The sequence below is a fragment of the Aulonocara stuartgranti genome (genome assembly GCF_965226115.1).
Source record: "Aulonocara stuartgranti genome assembly, chromosome: 19".
NCBI lineage: Eukaryota > Metazoa > Chordata > Actinopteri > Cichliformes > Cichlidae > Aulonocara > Aulonocara stuartgranti.
In genome coordinates, this window is record NC_138955.1 from 21,638,855 (window position 1) to 21,659,312 (window position 20,458).

General features: G+C 43.0%; 2 protein-coding genes across 4 annotated transcripts; one reads left to right on the top strand and one right to left on the bottom strand.

Annotated features, from left to right (window-relative positions):
* Nucleotides 1-8,992: 8,992 nt before the first annotated feature.
* On the top strand, nucleotides 8,993-13,160 carry gdf7 (growth differentiation factor 7). Its single transcript, XM_082517213.1, has 2 exons — nucleotides 8,993-10,612; nucleotides 11,523-13,160. The coding sequence occupies exons 1-2, from the start codon at nucleotides 10,351-10,353 to the stop codon at nucleotides 12,437-12,439; spliced, it is 1,179 nt and encodes a 392-aa protein (XP_082373339.1). The 5' UTR covers nucleotides 8,993-10,350; the 3' UTR covers nucleotides 12,440-13,160.
* A 229-nt stretch (nucleotides 13,161-13,389) lies between these two features.
* On the bottom strand, nucleotides 13,390-17,162 carry ldah (lipid droplet associated hydrolase). 3 transcript variants are annotated; one of them, XM_082517210.1, is made up of 7 exons: nucleotides 17,072-17,162; nucleotides 16,611-16,706; nucleotides 15,907-16,041; nucleotides 15,664-15,833; nucleotides 14,675-14,915; nucleotides 14,243-14,325; nucleotides 13,390-13,856 (listed from the first exon to the last, which is right to left on the bottom strand). In XM_082517210.1, the coding sequence occupies exons 3-7, from the start codon at nucleotides 16,004-16,006 to the stop codon at nucleotides 13,617-13,619; spliced, it is 834 nt and encodes a 277-aa protein (XP_082373336.1). In that variant the 5' UTR covers nucleotides 16,007-16,041; nucleotides 16,611-16,706; nucleotides 17,072-17,162; the 3' UTR covers nucleotides 13,390-13,616. The 3 variants fall into 3 exon arrangements, with proteins under 3 accessions (XP_082373336.1, XP_082373335.1, XP_082373334.1); XM_082517209.1 differs by having other exon boundaries at nucleotides 16,611-16,790; XM_082517208.1 differs by having other exon boundaries at nucleotides 16,611-17,162.
* Between the last annotated feature and the right edge of the window lie 3,296 nt (nucleotides 17,163-20,458).

Consider the following 20,458-nt stretch of genomic DNA (forward strand, 5'->3'; position numbering starts at 1 on the left):
AGGGGCGGGTGCTCAAGCCCCTCTAGCCCCCCCCTCTGCACGTCCCTGCCTCATAGGCTTTATTGACATCCTTGTGTTTATATACAATAGTCCAATCTTGTTTTATTAACTCATTTTTGAGACACTGCATTGTCTTTTCTGTTCTAATTGTTTTAGATATTGTCTTACATTCATTTCTATGAACTTCATAGCAACAGTCATAAGTTACAAAAACTGGCAAGTCACTTATATCATTTATCAATATCCCCCCTTTTATATTTTCTTCCATTACATTTGTAAAAATATTATCTAATAGAGTTGCACCATGAGTGGTTATTCTCGTCGGTCTTGTTATCAGGGGAAATAATCCCATACAATACATTGAATCAATAAATTCTTCAATTCTCTTATTATGATTTGGGTTCAATAAATCAATATTAAAGTCTCCACAGATAAACATTCTTTTCTGATTCAGATTTGTATACAAGTCCTCCATAATGTCCTTAAAAGTCTCAATCTTTGACCCTGGTGCTCTATATATGCAACTGACAATCATATTTTTCTGTTTTTTCATATTTATTTCCACTGTTATACATTCCATCACTCCATCTACCACCCTCGTCATTCTTCTCATTTTTTCAAACCTTAAATTTTTATCAACATAGAGTGCCACCTCACCTCCTTTTTTATTAGTCCTATCTAAGTGGAGGAATTCATATCCCTCTATCTCAAAATCCTCTTCTTTTCCAGTGTTTATCCAAGTCTCTGATATTGCTATTACACCAAATGGTTGATTAAACTGTGCTATATATTCTTTAATAAATTGAAAGTTTGCATATAGACTTCTACTATTGAAATGAACCATGGTTATATTCTTACCCCACTCTAGGTTCCTATTAAATAGTTCCATTGTATAATAATTACAGTCCTTTAACATTTTGGTAAAAAAAATTACAGTCAGGATCTATATTGCTATCATACCCCAGTGTCCCACTTTCAACATCCATTTGATTTGTTACTTGAAATCTGTCAGACATCTGACTTTATTATATATCTTATCCACATACCATCACCTTTAACAATACTTTGTCTAAGCCAAGTACCAACCAATTTGACAATTCATTGAAAGTACCATCGACCATCCCAATGCTTTGCCTTACATTTTATCAGCCGTATTTTTCTAATTCTGTCAGCTCTTTAATGACTAAGACCTTTGCCTGCTCCGGTGTTCCATTTAACTTAATGAACACCTTACAATCTGATGTCCAGGTTGACTGTATTTTCTTCTGTTTTCTTAATAATCTTGCTTGTCTTGCAATATCTGCGTTTTTCTTGATTAGGTATTCATTAACGTACACATTCGTTCCTTTCAACTTTCTTCCTTGCTTCAGAAGCTCTTTCTTCTGCTTCCTATTAAAAAATCTTATAATAATGGCAGGTTTTTGATTCTTGTTTTTTGTTAAATGTTAAATCTAAATATTATATTTAAATCTAAATCTAAACGTTAAATCCAAATGTTAAATGTTAAATCTAAATGTTAAATCTAAATGCTAAATTTTAAATCCAAATGTTTAGGCTAACATGCAAATTTATTGCACGGATCAGCGGAAATACCAAAATAAAAGCTTTCCGAAAACCTCCGGTGCAAAAGTGTGCCGGTAGTGGTCAGACACGTTCTCACTCCCAAAGCGTAATAATTTTCGCTAGGTGACAAATTGTCAACATTTTATGCTTTCGGGTACCCAACACGTTCCTAAATGACGGCATCGGAAAAAGGAGAGCACATGAGAACCGTTTGGATTCAATCTACAGATGTTCTTTCATTTTCTAAAAATTGCTTTGGAAAACACTATTTTACGTCATTTAACTGCTAGTAAAGGTTGGGAATAAGGTTATAGTAAGGGCTAAGGTTAGGTTTAGGGCTGGAACACATGGCTGGAACGTCTATTATGGCGGGACCGTCATTCCACTGGAATTCAGCCATAACCCGACCATGAGAAAGCACGTCCGGCGATTTAGCTGAAAACATCGGAAGATCCGTTTTGTCGGCCCTCCAAAGGTTCAGCAGTACTGCACTCTTAGCAGCTGCAGTCTCCACTTTACAATCGCTGCAGCACATGTCCAGCAAAATCGCTGGACATGCTCGTAGGCAAGAAGTGAAGCAGCACATGGCGGGGAGAAGTGAGGAGGAGAACAGACACAATTTTGCACCAGAGGTTTTCGGGAAGCTTTTATTTTGGAATTTCCGTTGATCCGTACAATAAATTTGCATATTAGCCTAAACATTTAGATTTAACATTTAACATTTAGATTTAACATTTAACATTTAGATTTAAATATAATATTTAACATTTAGATTTAATATTTAACATTTGATGAAAAGTTACAAATATTTTACTAAATGTTGTAAAGAATTACTCGAAAAAGCATGTTTCACTTTACAAACGGCGCCCCATATATCACAGCTGACTGTCTTCAAATCCAACAAAAGTGGTATCAAACGTTTGTGCTACTATCATTTTAAAGATATTAATAAAAATTTCTAGAGGTCATCAGAGGTCAACCAGCCCCCCCACATTAATTAAATCAAACAAAATGGGTGTCAATCAACTGTGCTAGGTTTGTGCTGGTTTGTGCTGCTAAAATTTTCCTTTATGCTGCCTCTGTTTTAAAGATATTAATGAAAAGGTAAAGGTCAAAAGGTCAACCAGCCCCCTCACATTACCCAAATCAAACAAAATTGATGTCAAACGTTTGTGCTACGTTTGTGCTACGTTTGTGCTGGTTTGTGCTGCAAAAATTTTTGTTTGTGCCGCTATCATTTTAAAGATATTAACAAAGATTTCTAGAGGACAACAGAGGTCAACCAGCCACCCCATATTAATGGAATCAAACAAAATTGATGTCAAGCGTTTGTGCTGGTTTGTGCTGCAAACGTTTTTGTTTGCGCTGCTAACATTTTAAAAATTTTAATAAAATAACGTCTTGATGCGTGCTTAATCATCCAGGTAAGTAAATCCCAAAAGGTTGATTCTGTTCATCTGGACATTTTCAGTTGGAGAAACGTTTCGTCACTCATCCAAGTGACTTCTTTTGACCTTTACATTTTCATTAATATCTTTAAAACAGAAGCAGCACAAGCAAAAATTTTAGCAGCACAAACCAGCACAAACGTAGCCAGTGTTGGGAAGGTTACTTTTAAAATGTATTCCATTACAAAATACAGAATACATGCCCCAAAATGTATTCTGTAACGTATTCCGTTACGTTACTCAATGACAGTAACGTATTCTGAATACTTTGGATTACTTAATATATTATCATGCTTTTTACAACAACGTGAATGTACTATTGCTGTGTGATTTATTACTATTACTGAAGGTCCGCGACTCCGAACTGTAGTAAAGGGACCTCTGACTAATACGGCGGGGTCCCTGTCGGCTTGTCGCCGAAAACTAGCTCTACTTTGTTGTGTGGGTCAACTTTTCTTGCGAGAGACAGAGAGAGGCGTTGAAAGACTGCTCCAACGGAACTTATTGTTTTCGGAGGAAAACACGAACACGGTGTACAGTCGAGTCTTAATAGCTTACTTACAACTGGGCTCATCAGGCACTCTTCTTGGCTGAAGTGGTTATTATTATATTTACATGCTTCCAGCTCCCGTTTTTCCTCGATGACAACTCGTACCTTTCCACTCCCCTTTTTCTCCCTCCTCGCGCTCACAGACCCATAACGTGTATGGCAGTCCATTCTCCCTGCAACACGGACTACACTGCCCATGATGCTACATTCTTTAATAATAATAATAATAATAATGGATACTTTATTGATCCCCATGGGGAAATTACTTGTTTTTTCTCTGCATTTGACCCATTCACTCAGTGAAGCAGTGGGTAGCCCACTAAGCAGGCGCCCGGGGAGCAGTGTGTAGGGACGGTACCTTGCTCAGGGGTACCTCAGGGTATCCGTTAAGTGGATTCGAACCGCTATGCTTGTAGCATTCTGCCTGTTAGCTTAGCACAACAACAACAACGAAAAGGCGCTCTCTCACCTAGGAAACACACAGTCGCAGAGAGAGAGAGAGCGTCGCCCTGTAATCATGGCAACCGTAACGCTGCCGCCTGGAACAACAGAACGTAGCTGTCAAACAAAACCCAAACAGTCCTGACCTGCGACAAAATGAAACAGGAAAGTACCGCAGTGTAATCCATTTATTTCAACAAAGTAACTGTACTCTGAATACCACCTTTTTAAACGGTAACTGTAACGGAATACAGTTACTCATATTTTGTATTTTAAATACGTAACATGTATTCCGTTACTCCCCAACACTCATAGCTGGACTGGCCATCGGGCATACCGGGCATTTGCCCGGTGGGCCGTTGGTGATTTTTTGTTTTTATGGGCCGATGGATTTTTTTATTTTTTTTTTTAGGAAGGGTATATATAATGAAAGGTGTTGGATTGGCCAGTTGGTCATGATCGACTCTGGGCTGGACCAATTACAGCCGAGGAGGCCGGATGCACCCGCCCCCTTGTTTAGCAATCACGTGATTTTCGCGCATTGCATGCCGGGAACTCGTGGCAAAACAATCAAAGTACCGCATCAAATGCAAGCATTTGCAGCACCGCAAAACGTTCATTCTCCGGTTCCAATACCTTCTTGTTTTTTCTTTGCCCCCCAAAAAGGTATGTACAAAACGAAGGAGAACAATGCCGGTCCGTACAAAGACAGACTCGATGAAAAGACAAAGAAAAGATACGAGGAAAAAATCAAAGGAGTGAAAGGGTCAGACCCTTACGAGCACACAGAGTGGACAAAAGACGTTAGCGTGCTGCCCAACTTTCACCACGCTCAGATTTATAATTATACGGTTCTTGGAGTGAGTGCATACACTCATGAAGTTTTTAGAAACTTCAGGTCACTGGTCTTACTTCGGAAACATGGCTTAAAAAATTTCTCTTCAACGACGTAATCCGATAAAAAAAAAAGATCTCTTTACCCGTCGGCTTCCCGTGGCTGTCATGCAACCGGCTATTGCAGTTAATAATACAACAGCTTCTTGACATTTTTTGGGTTTCTTTTTATCGCTGTGTAACTGAGTTCAATTGAAAGCCTGCGTGCGCTAGTACCTCTTGCCACAAGTTCCCAGAATCCTTTGCGGTTTTACCCCTGAATGACGTCACATTTTCAATCTTTATCCTGGTGGGCCGGTCTCTAGTCAAAATGCCCGGGCCGATTTTTTGTCCCAGTCCAGCCTTGCCAACACTGAACGTAGCACAGTTGATTGACACCCCTTTTGTTTGATTTAATTAATGTGGGGGGGCTGGTTGACCTCTGATGACCTCTAGAAATTTTTATTAATATCTTTAAAATGATAGTAGCACAAACGAAAATTTTTGCAGCACAAACCAGCACAAACGTAGCACAAACGTTTGATACCACTTTTGTTGGATTTGAAGAAGGTGGGGGGGCCAACTTCACTCACATGACGACATGACAGCTCCCCAAAAATGAAGCCAAAACGTCTCTATCGCCCCCTGGTGTCTGGCTGCAGTATAGGTCATAAACCCCGCCTCCTCCATGGTAGCGGATGGGACCGGGGTCAGAATAAACTAAAAAAAAAAAAAAGTAAAATTTATTCTCCTTAGATAATTTTTTTCCAAAGATTCTTTCTTTTGTTTTCAATAGTTCTCATTACGCTGATTTATGTTCAAGGGGTCTCCTCTTCCATAAGTTTGATTCTAACTCCTACCGCGGTGATGTTAAATTGGGGTGAAACGTCATCATAAGACCTTTAACCGGCAGCTGCAGTCACGGAGAAACTTGCGTATCTCTGTTCGGGAATAGCAGATAGAGCGTAGGCTCTGAGAGGAGGGCCAGCGTTTACGCTACGAAAACACGACAGAGTGTTTTAACCTGACAGCCTGAGGTGTTCTTCAGTAAACTGGACTACCCGACTGAAGGACCCGAGGCCCTGCTGCACTTTTTCGGTAAGTTAAACGTGTTTGTAAGCTAATTCGTAACTACTAGTGATGGGCAGATGAAGCACTGAAGCTTTTCATCCAATTGGTTCACCCCAGCACAAAGCGTCTTGAAGCTTCATTTGCTCTAGTAGGACACCTACTGGACGTAAAAATATTAGTTGGCAAGAATTTGAAGTGTGGCCTTTTGCACACAGCCTGTAAATGTCAACAACAAAAGGAGTGTGTAAAACATTTATATTGTAATGATGCAGTGGTTGTGCTTTTGTAACGTTGAGGTATGGACAGCTACACACTGAGGCCTCAGTCCTGCCTGTTCACATTTTATTCTGTAAAAACTAAAAAATTTTATGACCTTTTTAGTGGGGAGAACATAGCTAGGATTTAATAATTTAACAAATCTTTTACATCCTTTGTCCTCCACAATGCTAAATGGCTGGGAGTCCTCAATCACCATGCTAACCAGGTCTTAATCTATTTGAGATTGTTCTCCTGAGGAAAGACAATAAAGACAAAGCACAAATATAAATATCACACACGTAACTTATTACAGCTGTATAATATTGTTATATCATTTAGTAACATTACTGCATGCTATATTATCATGGCATTTGATGGCTCACCTAAGCATGGATGAGGTGTTGCTGTTATATCCCAGCTCCCTGGCACATAGCAAACACTTCACCTTGTACAAAAGTAAAGCCGCTTAACATAAATTGTATTGCACCATCAGTATTATGAAAATACATCTTCTGTAGAAATTTACATACCTTGTTGGGAGGAATAAAATCAAAATGTTCCCACACAGGGGAGGACATCCTCCTCTTCTTAGCTGGCTCCATTCTCTCCTAACTTTCTCTCCTCACTCTCATAAACCTCCAAACTGTCTCCAAACTCTCACTAACCGCAACTCTCCATCAAACACCCACATTTTGACTGAAGTCTGAGGGGTTTGTATCGCTGTCATAGCTCGCGGCAAAGTTCGAACCACTTCGTGAACCAGTCACGTGGTACAGCCGGGCAGCGAGGCTTCGGACGTCATCATTTTCAGCTCCTCCCATAAATGAAGCAAGTCTCGATACGCGCATCGCGGAAACGCCCCCTCCATTACTCGACACAAGCTTCGAAGCCTCGATACAGAAGAACGTCACATCACTAGTAACTACTAGAGATGGACCGATCCGATATTATGTATCGGTATCGGTCCGATACTGACCTAAATTACTGGATCGGATATCGGAGAAAAATAAAAAATGTAATCCGATCCATTAAATATCACGAAAGCACCTCACAAAACTTGTAACTCACCTCAGAACGTTAGCATGTCGGAGCAGTATGCATCACGTGATAGAGCGGCTGTGGCATGCGGGACCTGTCGGTGGTCTGGATAGCATTTGGAGCTTCGCTAGCAACCCGGCATTTCATCTCCGACAAAGTTATTCCCGAGAGAAGTAAAGCAAGTGTGTAAGTCCATCTCTGAATGTAAAGCATTCCTGCGTTAAGCTTAACAAACGATATATGGAGCGACTGCCTCTTCTTGCTGCTACTTCAATCATGAAACTGCTTAATGATCAGCTGATCGGCTTTTCTATAGCGAGTCCGTCTCTCTGGTTTGCTTTTGGCCCACTTTGCACCAGAAAGAGGAAACCACGTTTAAGCTTGATCAGCTATTGTTAGAATGTATTTAATATTACTTTCTACTCGAGGATCTTTTTCTACGTAGCTGACGGCTGGTAACTGTGCAGGGGTGGATCTAGCAAAGTTTAGCCAGGGGGGCCGATAGGGCATGAACAGGGAAAAGGGGGCACAAAGACATACTTTTCTTTCTTATTCTCATTTAAAATGTCTAGCTTTTAATAAATAATTATCTGACACCCAAAGTTTTAATTTGATGTAAAATGAATAGAAGTCCATTACTGTATATAGTAACTATTAAGTCTAATATATATACCCTAGTAAGCTATAGTACTTTTTCCTTTGGGAAGGTACCATCTGTGCAGTCTGCAATTTTGTTGAAGAAAGATGTTGAATCTATTTAATATTTCTTGAAAAATAATTGATTTCTGTGCATTTTTTTTCACACTGCATCAAATTAAGGTTGATTACGTCGATTAAGCATCATGAGGTGGAGCGTGAGGGGTGGTTCCCTATTTTTTATTTATTTATTTTTGTTGTTGCTGGGAGTTGGAACCCTATTAGTTAGGTTGCTTAATATTTATGCTAAGTACTCTTTAAAATACCAGAATAGGGAGGATGGTGTAGGTTTAAGTTTATTAGATTGATCAGTATTGCTGAACTATGAAATATTTTTTTTGCATACAGGTATAACAGAATAGCTTTAGTGTAGTTGTTGTTTTAAACTTGAGTATGAACTTATACAAAATGCAGCAAGATATTTAAAAAAACAGTTTTGTTGATTAAAACACACTATATCGGATTCATATCGGTATCGGCAGATATCCAAATTTATGATATCGGAATCGGTATCGGACATAAAAAAGTGGTATCGTGCCATCTCTAGTAACTACCGTCCTTAGCTCGGTCCTGAGACCTAGCTAGCTAAGATGAGAACTCGGCTGTCAGGGTTCGTTTAGCTAATCTGTGCAGGTGAATGAATTTACTAAATAAATCAAGAGAAACGCGCCGGGCTGCTCAGTCACTAATTACTGTTACTGTACTTTTATTACAAGTATTATACTGTAAAAACAACAGGCCGCATCCTGCTGCAGCTCCTGTGCAGAGCTGAATATTAAAGATGTGCAAACAACAGTATGTTTTCAGTCTCTTGCCACATCTGTAAAGACAGTAACATTTATTTAAAAGCTTGTACTTCAGTAACTCATTAATCAGGAAGTACGGATTAAAGTACTGTAGTGTACTGTGATACTGGAAAAAATGTAAGAGAACAACTTCAGATCCTGAGTGTGTGAGGACAGAAGAATCAGCTTTATTTCAATTTTGAGGGATAAAATTTATATCTGAGTTTGATGGTTCTGTTCTCTTTGTGATTACAGGAGCTGCCCTCAGATTCAGACCTCAGCCCCCTCGAGTGACAGCAGACAGATCATCCAACATGTTCACATGTTAACTGCAAAATGAACTGATGAAAACCGTACAAAGGTTAACGTACCACATGTGCTGCAATGAAAGCTGCAGCTGTTTTATGAAAACAGTGCTTATTGCAATCAATTCAATTTTCAAAATTATTATTGTTCATCACAAAAATTATACAAATTCTTATCTTTGAACTAACCAAATCTGGAATTACAAAAGAAAAAAAATCTTTACTCAACGCAGGATTTGAGTCGCATCTTGTGTTAATTTTGCAAAGAAATCATAATACCTGACAACTTCCCATGCGCCACTCCCAACACTCACATCACTGATGGTGACTGAAACCAGCCCTCAGTCATTATGCAAATATACTGTTTATAAGATTGGGGAAACCTGCAGTCAGCTGAGACTGAAGAAGTCACCTGGATAAGTGACGAAACGTTTCTCCCACTGAAAACGCTACGTCCAGATGAACAGAATCAACTTTTGGGGATTTAGTTACCTGGATGACTGAGAATGCATCAAGACATTTAATTTAGTTCTGTCTGTTATTGTCCTTATCATCCTGGAGCAATTGTAACCACATCATTTTTTCAGGGATTAATAAAGTATTCTGATTTTGATCCAGGAGCTTTACTGACTTGATACAACGTTTTTATTTTATTTTTTTTTTTTTGAGCAGTACATTCATGTAAAGATATATTTTGTAATGTATTCATGTTTTGTGTTGTATCATGAAAGTTAGAAATAATAATAATAAAATAATAACGATTTAAAATAATTTTAAATTGTGAAATATTTGTAATTACTGTACATATGACGAGTGCAGTGTATTGAAAAGGCAGGGTTAATAAGATACAATGTATAAAACTACATTCCAAAGTGAGTCTGTGTTGATCAACAAAACCTAGGATTCAAACATTCAGAATGCATTCTTTATAAATTAGGAAAAAGTCTGATGCTCACAGTGAAGGCGTTGGTGGCTCTGCATGGCTGTAGGTTCGAGTTACATGTTAAACCAAAGGAGGGGTTTTCTTCTGAAATGCTTAGATCCAGCTGAGTGTTAGACAATCAATGCCGGGAGCACTGAAGCTGGTTTTGAGGCATAAAATGGAACTTCTTTTGAAAACACCTTGTAGTCATTTTTCCTTTAATGTGACACATGTCTATTAATCTACAAAGCTGGCAGGGGGCACTGTCTACCTGTACACCTGCATGCAGGTACACAGACGATCTACATGAAGATGATCCTCTGAATGAAAGTCAGAGGGGATTTTTCTCAGTCTCACCCCCACCTGAAGCTCTTCATTTAACTTGAGGACAGCACCTCAGATGGACCGACCCGTGTTGTTTCAGCTCTGCTTTGCTTTCTGGGTCGGGATAGAGTGGACCGGAGCGTTGCAGTCCAGTTCGCAGTGGGGCGCGAACACGAGCATGATGAGGAGAGATCGGTCAGTTAACGGCTCGGTGGTCCTCCACGACTACATGGTGTTTTTATACCAAACATTGTCCAAACCTCAAAGCAGAGACTTTGATGTTTCAGACAGAGCAGGAGCTGCTAACACAGTTACAAGTTTTGTGGACCAAGGACAAGGTTTGACACCAATTTAATTCACTTTCCCTCAAAATCCTGCCTAAAAAACTGAATGTTCTAGTTTTATTACATCTATATTTGGTGTTATTCTGTTTTAAACAACCATATTTCCATTGTTGACACAGATTACTAAATGTATCACTGATTTTTAAAGTTAGTAAAGAATTTAAAGTTAGTAGAAGTGATTATTTATGCGGGTTTTTGCTATGTTGTGACCATCAGAAGGTCTCATCTCCAAGTTTACAGTTTTCATTGCCATTCACTCGCTGGGCTCTCGTCCTCATTTTCGGTTTGACAGCGTTTCAGTAGACAAAGGTGAACGGCTTAGACATGAACTGAGCTGTGGTTTGGGGAAAGCTCTGCTTTGCTTTCTGATTCTACACAAAAGCAAGAACGAACAGCTTGTAGAACGGGGGGTGGGGGTGTCGGTCACATATAGATAAGGGCCAGAAGGGGCGTGTTTGGAGGCGTGGTTCCGCTCCTGAAAATTTGATAATTTATCTCAAATTATCTAAATCCTCCCCTAAGTCAGCCTGAAAAACTTTTAATAGATTTGAAATCCATGAATGAATCCACCTACACCAACACATCAGCTTTATCATTTCAGCAGCATTTTAGTGCATTTCTTTCTCAACTTCCTGTTTTTGTTAAACGGGTTTAACAACAGGAATGACATTTGTAAATATCATTCCTGTTTAACATCACCCAGTTCCCTTTATGATGTTTATCACTGACTTTGATGAATGCCATAAAGACTTAGAGGTGACATCCTATGAAGAGCCAAAGAGCTGTATTGAAGACTGAGGCTTGAGTCCCACATGTGACCAAAGACCAGTGTTGGGTCAGGTTTCAGACCTGCACATAAAGTTACATGCTGCGTGCTCTATCTTTACTTTCCTCCTATCCACAGATCCTCCATCATGGGAGAGCGGCCAGCGTTACGTCTTCGACTTATCCAGCCTGGCCAGGATGGAAGAGCTGGTGGAGGCCGAGCTGAGAATCCTCAGGAAGCCTCTGGCAGACCTTCGACCCACCCTAACAAGCGGAGGAAACCTTTACGACATCCGCCTGTACTCCTGCTCTTCGGAGAGACAGTTGCTGGACTCCAGAACTGTCGAGGTTTTGGGTGGTGGTCTTCCCAGGTGGGAGGTGTTTGACGTGTGGTCTGGCATGAAGGCCCATCTGAGGAATCCTTTGGAGCCACAGCAGGCCTGCTTCCATCTCCTGGCCTTCTCTGAACTGACCAACAAGGTGGCTGACCCGCTGGTCCTGGGGCTGGGTCGCACTCCTTGCCCAACCCAGGAGAAAGCTTTGCTGGTGGCTTTCTGGCATACCAACACTGCCGACAGTCTTTTCGGAGAGGTGACGCACAGGATGAAGAGCGAGGGCGGAGGATTTAGCCTCCCGAAGCCTCCAAAACTTATTCCAAAACACGTAAAGAAGAACCGCCGGCATCGACAGAGAGCTCTGTCCAAACGATCCTTCGGTGGGGCAGCGAGAGGAGGCAGGAGGAGCCGCTGCAGCCGGAAACCGCTGCACGTGAACTTCAGAGACCTGGGCTGGGACGACTGGATCATCGCCCCTTTGGACTATGAGGCGCGCCGCTGCGACGGCGTGTGCGACTTCCCGCTGCGTGCCCACCTGGAGCCCACCAACCACGCTGTGATCCAGACCCTGATGAACTCCATGGACCCTGATCTCAGCCCACCCAGCTGCTGCGTCCCCTCCAGTCTCAGCCCCATCAGCATCCTCTACATAGACTCAGCCGGCAGCGTGGTCTACAAGCAGTACGAGAACATGGTGGTGGAGAGCTGTGGGTGCCGGTAGCACACGCACAAACACAGGGCTCACCTCGTGTACTGGTCTAAGATTAGAGCAACACCTGCAATGTTTGTGTTTTTGCTCTGGTCTTTGTGGCCAATCACGGCAGAACAAGCTGAAAATACGCCTCTGATAGATGACGATGCTTCGCCATCTGAAGTCGTGTTATCAAGTTATTTCTGCTCCATTTGCATATTTGTAACTCTCACTTCCTGCATTCAGATTTTTCTCACCATGAACCAAGAAGCAAAGCTTTAGTCTCACAGATGCCCGTCACCTCATTACATCTGACACCACATCTGGAATATTAGTTTGTGTTTATTGTTAGTTTACTGAACTCAGCACCAGCCATTCAGTCTATAACCATGAACCTGCCCTCACACAGCCACTTTTTACTGACTGAGAAATTAATAAATGGTTTTGATGCAACTGCTTCAGTTTGTGTTTTTATTCATACCGACCGGTGTTCAGTTCCAGCTGCATTAACATCACGTGATCTTCACCGTGAAGGACGTGCAGCCACAGCTATCTGCACGGTGATGAGCGCACGCCTTCATGTGCTCACCTGTAAAGTGGCCCGGTAGATACTGGTGCTCGGGAACTTTTCCAAGATTTTTAAGCTGGGAGGTATCGAGGACCCGTCGAGGTCGACCAGCGAGGAAATCGGAAAGATTGAAAAGAGAAATAAAATCTGCTCCGAGAACACAGAGCGAGGCTTTCACTGCTTCATGCTGCGACACACTTACAGGAGCCTGAAGTGGGATTAACTTTATCTTCAGACCTAACCTGAAGCAGTAACACGGCCTGTTGTAATCTGTGTGTTTAATAAATTAAGTTTTCATTTATTCCCACAATTATAAACAACAGTTAATATTACAGCAGTTATTTCACATGCATTAAAAATACTGTTCCTCACATCTGCGGCTTCATCTGGACTTCTTTGAAATTTCACTGTAAATTTTCTAAACTTTAATAAATGTTTGGTCTCTATGATGAGCGCCCTCATGCCATCGTTGTACATTTTTATGTGATTAGCCAGGATATAAGAGTTGGAAGCATGTGGCCCCTGAAGGCTGATGCTGTGTTTAGTGTTTTCACTGAGCACAAACTTGTACAGCTTCCACGCCTGCACATCTTATTACACAAAGACAACGTGAACCTCTGGTTCGGCTCTGTGGTCTCGTTACAAACGTCCAGCTGAGGCACCGAATGAAGTGTTTTGGTCACCGGGAACTCGGCTCCGTAAATCTTCACGGATCCATTCAAACACCATTTCGGCGACTTCTCGTCCGGCGTCCAGCACGAAGGCGTGACGGAAGCCGTTTTCACACAGCTTGAAGTCGCCGAGCGGAAAGTCCCGCTTGATGTCGTGATAATAGTGCACCGGGCACCAGTGGTCGGTCGCTCCGTAATAAAATATCAGCTGAAAGCACAGATAGACAGACAGACAGAGAGAAAAGGGGAAACGTGGTTTTAGAGGGTGTGATCAAAGCAGCGCTCCATGAGCTGATCGCCAGCCTGCAGCCAGCAGAGGGCCGATCGGCTCAGCGCAACCAGGGGAACAACAGGTTTGACCTTTGACCCTCAGAGTCAGACTGCCGACGCCGAGCTCTGCCATAACATCTGACAGGAGCGCTGGGAGCGGCGTCAGGTCATGAGGTCGGTAAAGTGTCCAAAGTGTACAGAACAGAGCAGTAAGTGAAGCGTGAGCAATCAGAAGTGCTGTCTTTAATAAAAAGGCGACATCACCTGCACGGGTATCTGGCTTACATTTTCATTCGCTCCTCTTGTAGGCGGGGCTTTTCTTACCTTGTCGAGATGTTTCCCGATAGTCGTGTCATCTCTTTTTAGAACTTTCCTCATTTCCTGCCCGCCCAGGTACATGGCATTGGCTGCACGTGGAAACAAACCACAGAGGTTAAAGCTGGTCCGGCTCTCGCTGCAAACTCAACATTTCAAACCTCGGCTGTTAAATCTGAACCGCTGCCAGCCTGCTGGGGGAATTCCCATCATGCACTGAGCTCTTTCACTCCCAGTATATTAATATACAGCCACTGCATGTTGTAAATGTAACCCCCCCCCTCCACCTTTCTGCAGGCACCTCTGGTGCTGACAGGGTTTCTCTCCATAATTCTGTCTCTGTGTTATCACATAAAAGCTTCTTATCAAAGACAAATGTCTGCAGTCTGAAAAGCATCTGCCCTCGCTGCATATCTCACAGAAGAACGAAGCATGGCCGACCTGCAGAGTCTCCACTGAGCAGACCCAGGGTGGGCTGCACCACAGTGAGGTCCAGAGAGCGGATTCCCCCCAGCATCAGTCTGATGAGGCCGACTTTGAGCCTGTCGGGCAGCAGCGAGAGCAGGAAGAGGGGCAGGTAGACCACGTAACGCATGTGACACAGCACGGGGGTCATGACCTTCCCCTGAGGGCTCTGAGCCATGCGCTCGATGGTGGGAAACAGCAGCAGCGCCTTCAGGACCTGCATTAAAAACAGAGAGGAGACAGAAGGTTTCAGACAGACAACAGAAAGCTCCGAGACAGGAAGCTGCAAACTGCGGAAACTCCCGGATTAGAGGCAGGGGGATTTTCATGTCATTTAATCCGTTTCCTGAAAAAGTGATGGGAGGGAAGTGAAGGGAGGGCTCAGTGCCCTCAGCCAGGATCTCGCCGGGCGCCATCCGAGCTGGTCATGTGCTCCAAAGACAGTTTGTGATTCCAACAAACCCCCACAGAGCGCTCCGCGGTGTAGCAGGTACGCATTCACCTAACAAAGGCTAACAAACCGTTTGATCCTAGGAGGAGAGAAAAGAAGGGCGTGCCAAATCAAACATGTGGCACTCCCGCTGTGAACGACAGCAGCAGGCTAAGGATGAAATAAGCGACAATAAAAACATAAAGAGTCTCCGTTTCTGAACGACAGAAACCTCAGAGCGGCCGTCGTATTCCGGGATTAAACGATCCCAATAAGTAAAAACTCATTTGGCTTGTTTTTAGTTTCGTTCTCACACAGAGCCTCCGTCCTGCTGATCATGTGATCAGGCTGAGACGACCACGCTGCGCACGGTCATGTCTGAGCTCCGGAGCCTTCCCTACGTCCACCGTCCACTGTCCCTGCATGCTTCACTGTTTGGGTGGAGGCGTGTTGGTGCGTGCTGTAGGCTGTGTGTTTTTGTGGATCGAGGCCGATTTGTGGTTTCTCCTCAGACCGGAGAACTGCGATGACTCACCTTCCTCTCAGGATTTCTCTTCATCATCTCCAGAATGATGTAGCAGCCGATGGAGTGACCAATCAGGACCAGGCTGGTTTCTCTGGGAACGTGATTCCTGAGGAAAGCCAGCTTATGTTCGACCTGCCCGTCCAGACCAAACACGTCGTCCTCCGCCGCTGAGGCGCCGTCTGCAATCGGAATAGAAATGTCAGAACACCCGAACAAGCTGCTCCTCTCTCCTGTGAGCAGAGCCGTGCGTACCTTCGATCATGTCCATGGAGGCCGGAGGAGCGCAGTGGCCGGCGTGGCTTACGGCCCACACCGGGTGCTGGTAGCCACACCTGCTGTGGAGCGTCTGCATGAAGGTCCTGTAGAAGCCCACCACACCTGGGTTACCTGTGACAGACAGCACGAGGTCAGCGAGGCCTGTGGTAACCATGGTAACCGCAAACCTGATCCAGAGCACGTCACAGTCCAAATCAGAGGACTGCCCTGTACTACAGTAATACTGCAGCTGTACTACAGTAATACTGCATTTGTACTACAGTAATACTGCAGCTGTACTACAGTAATACTGCATTTGTACTACAGTAATATTGCAGCTGTACTACAGTAATACTGCATTTGTACTACAGCAATACTGCAGCTGTACTACAGTAATACTGCATTTGTACTACAGTAATATTGCAGCTGTACTACAGTAATACTGCATCTGTACTACAGTAATACTGCATTTGTACTACAGTAATACTGCAGCTGTACTACAGCAATACTGCAGCTGTACTACAGTAATACTGCAGCTGTACTACAGCAATACTGCAGCTGTACAACAGTATTACTGTGCTGTACTGCAGTATTCCTTCAGTACAGGGTATGTCCTGATGTTTGAACTCCTGAGCACAGCTTCCTCCGGAAGTATGAAACACAACAGGTGCTGCTGAGCTGTGGATGTGGGCGGGGCTCACCTGGGATGATGAGGAAGAGCACCTTGTGTGCAGAGGTTAGGGGGCAGGATCCAAACCTGAGCAGCTCCGTGGCGGCTCCGCAGCAGTAGAAGAAGTCTGTGTGTGGTGGGTCCATCATCAGCCCCGAGGAGAGACACGCAGGTGTATCACAGGTGTATCAGCAGGTCCAAAGGTTCCAGTCTGATCAAAGGTTCAGACTGAGCTTCACATTCACAGCTGCAGGTGTTCACGCTGCAGGTTTCAGCTGGTCACGTGTCTCACTAACAGCTGATCTGAGATCTGAAAATAAGCTTTAACTGACCTGAAAACCCAATAACTAACTAACCACTAACTAACTAACTAACTATCTAACTAACTAACCAACCACCGTTAACCGCTAACAGACTGCAAACTAAACCGTTCACAGGCTGACGTCACACCGGAAGCTGATACTATGACACGCTGTAAATAAAACTGTTTACCTGTCAGAACAATTACGAATAAGTACTACGATATCCTCTCCATGCAGGTGCTGCTCGCTTTCAACCGCTTCCTGCTTCGCACTGCTGCACGCTGATTGGCCAGTTGCAACGCAGCTTCTTCTTTTTATTGGCCGGTTCAGTTTCCAGCTCATTACCGCCCCCACGGGCCCGGAGTGTAACTACACCCGCTGTTAACTTGAACGTACCAAATGACAATTAAAATGGTAAATGGCCTGTATTTATATAGCGCTTTACTTATCCAGTCATCCACCCATTCACACACACATTCACACACTGGTGATGGCAAGCTACATTGTAGCCACAGCCACCCTGGGGCGCACTGACAGAGGTGAGGCTGCCGGACACTGGCGCCACCGGGCCCTCTGACCACCACCAGTAGGCAACGGGTGAAGTGTCTTGCCCAAGGACACAACGACCGAGACTGTCCAAGCCGGGGCTCGAACCAGCAACCTTCCGATTACAAGGCGAACTCCCAACTCTTGAGCCACAATCGCCAAAATAGAATTATTATTTTATTTTGTTCATTGTTAGTCTTTAAAAAAGATTTTATCCGTTATTTTTATTTTCCTCAGTTTATTATGTAACGAGATTTACCTTTTTGTTTGTCATACTGTGTATTTCAGTTTTTATAAGTCATATTTATCGTCTTGGCTTCTGTAACATATTTATATTCATCCCAGACTTTCAGATGAACATGAAGATAAATATCTCATCTTTAAATTCACATTAAATTGCATAAATGATAGAAATGACTGGCATTAATTTCAAATAAATACAACATGCATGTGCTGAAGTGAATTCGTCCTTTTTTTATGATAATAATAAGAAAAATGCAACTTTGCAATTTTCCTCTCTGCCATTCATTTTTGCAATTTATCTCATTTTTGCACATTTTAATATAAAGAAAAACTTTGTGAATGATTGTAAATAAAATTACACAAATTTGGGGGGATTGTTTCAGTTGCATCCAGACTGAAACTCTAACTTATTAAACCTGCGCCCTCTTTTTATTAAACATGTTGTCAGCAAAAACGAAATAAACAAAAAAATAATCAGTCCTTAGTTTTTATCAGCTGATTTAACATCACAAAATGATGTACATTCATTTGTGTGAAGTGTTTAATATTAAAGCCAGTCACTTTCACAGAGGCCCTCAGCAGACATCTGTGTTGGCAACACGTTGGTGTGAATGTGATAATAATAGTGATCCACACACTGAGCTCGTGTGGCTGTCGTCACACACGAAGTGCTTTCAGTTTTATCCCGGTTATTTTAGTTTCATCCTGAGCTCATTCTTACACCCTCAGAGCCCAGCACGGCCCAGACAGATGTGAAGGGTTTGTTCTTTGCTTTGGTCTGCTGGTCTGGGCCCAGGTTTGAGTTTTTGGGTTTAAGGGTCTTGTTTTTCATTTTTATATCTTCAAGTTACTTTAACCTTTTGCATTGTTTGATTTTGGATTCTCCTCGTTCAGTTGCTTCTGTCTCCCCGTTGTATTTTGGTGGTTGCTGTTCTGTGTCTGTCTTCAGTTTAACTTTCTCCTGAGTCATTATTAGTTATCCTCAGCTGTGCTCCAACCTGCTGCCTCTCCCTCGTTATCCCTCATACATAATGTCATGGCTGTGTGTCTCGTTGTCTTCCTAAAATTCCCGGTGTTTGGATTTCCTGCGAGGGCTCAGCATTAAATGTTTGCTTCCTGAGTCCACGGTCTGCTTGCTGCACGGCCGGTCACTGGTTACACACATAATATCCCAATAATCAATCACAGGTCTGGTACAGGTGTGTCACAGGTGGCCTCCCCCTGTATCTGTGTGTTGTTAAAAATGACACGTTCTCTCTGTGGCTGCCTGGCTTCCTCCCACACTCCACACACAAAGATGTGAGTGAGACTGGTTGTGTGTCCCTCTGTGTGCGACCCTGAGGAGGACGAGTGATGAAGAACAGAGAAGATAAAGTAATGAAGGCAGCAGCGTGAGGTCCATTGTTCTAACGTGAGGAGCAGATGAACTGACAAAGATTCACATCGTATCAGGTGTCTTTGTTTTGTCTGAGCTCAGTCATGGCAGCGCGCACACACGCATGCACACACACTCACACACACACACACACACACACTCACACACGCATCCACACACACTCACACACGCATGCACACACACGGACACACAGACATCTGATATTGTATAAGAGCATCTCCCCGTGTTTTACTTCATGCAGATGTGTGGTTTCCCCTCGCAGTGACTCATGATGATGATGATGTGGTAAAACTTGTCATTTCCTCCTAAAACTTTCACATTGTTTTTATGCTAACGACGCCGTGAGGCTCAAACATGGTGACTTAGGTATGGACCTCCTGTGTGAAGAAAATTACACATCTGGATCCTTTTACACCGACTCACGACACATTAATAAAGAAAGATAATAACTCCTCTCCTCTGAGAGGAGTTATTATCATCTACAATAACAGTGCACCATCATCATCGTCAACATCATCACCACAGGAGGTCATGGAGAGGTCGGTGTTTTGGAGCAGACCTTTTAAAATAAGACTGAACAGTTCCTCTGTCACAGCAGCCAAAGCACAAAACAGGACGGACACAAACTATTCTCCTTATTTCATAAAAACTAATAATACAAATCTGAACCTGTGTTATTGTGTGTTCATATTTTTTTCTTTATCTGGACTGAAAACCTCAAACTCAACTAAACAAAAGAAAGACATAAAAGATCATAAATGTGGTGCTTCGCTTTGAGCTTTTTGTCATGCATGGAAAAATGCTTATGCTGAATAGAATAGAATAGAATAGGATAGAATAGAATAGAATAGAATAGAATAGAATAGAATAGAATAGTTTTAAAGCCAGCAGCATCTCTTTCCCTGCTCCTCACTCCACACTGGACCTAAAGAGTTTCTCTTCACAAACTTCCAGACTTCAAACATCCAGACTGGAGGAAAATAACGGGAGCGCTGCTGATGTCACTCAGACCAGCAGCTTTAATGGTTACAGAAACATCTGCTGCTCAGGTCAGAAATATGGTGATATCATTTTGAGGCTATATCGTCCAGCCCGTACTGCCAAAGCACCCCTAAAGGATGCCAGGTCAGACGTGGTTGAATACCTTCTTCAAGTCCAGGAAGCACATGTTTGGCAGATTCTCCTGTCTAGCTCCCTGGTGTAGAGCTTCCCCGTGGAGGCTGAGGATGTTGCACCACACCCTCTGGTCCCCCCTTCCTGAAAAGAGGGACCACCACCCCAGTGTGCCGATCACAGACATTACAGACTGTTGTTAAAAGAAGACCGGATGTTGCAGAATTTTCTTATTGTACCTAAAATGGTACGTTTTCTCAGTTTATGTTTTCTCTGTTC

Bases quoted from the DNA above. Each gene is read 5' to 3' on its own strand.
- gdf7 (XM_082517213.1), top strand. From the start codon at position 10,351: ATGGACCGACCCGTGTTGTTTCAGCTCTGCTTTGCTTTCTGGGTCGGG. The intron at 10,613-11,522 runs GTTTGACACCAA...TCCTATCCACAG, and splicing joins TTTTGTGGACCAAGGACAAG to ATCCTCCATCATGGGAGAGC.
- ldah (XM_082517209.1), bottom strand. From the start codon at position 16,728: ATGATGGACCCACCACACACAGACTTCTTCTACTGCTGCGGAGCCGCC. The intron at 16,042-16,610 runs GTGAGCCCCGCC...TGTCTGTCACAG, and splicing joins GCTCTTCCTCATCATCCCAG to GTAACCCAGGTGTGGTGGGC. The intron at 14,326-14,674 runs GTCGGCCATGCT...TTCCACGTGCAG, and splicing joins GCTCAGTGGAGACTCTGCAG to CCAATGCCATGTACCTGGGC.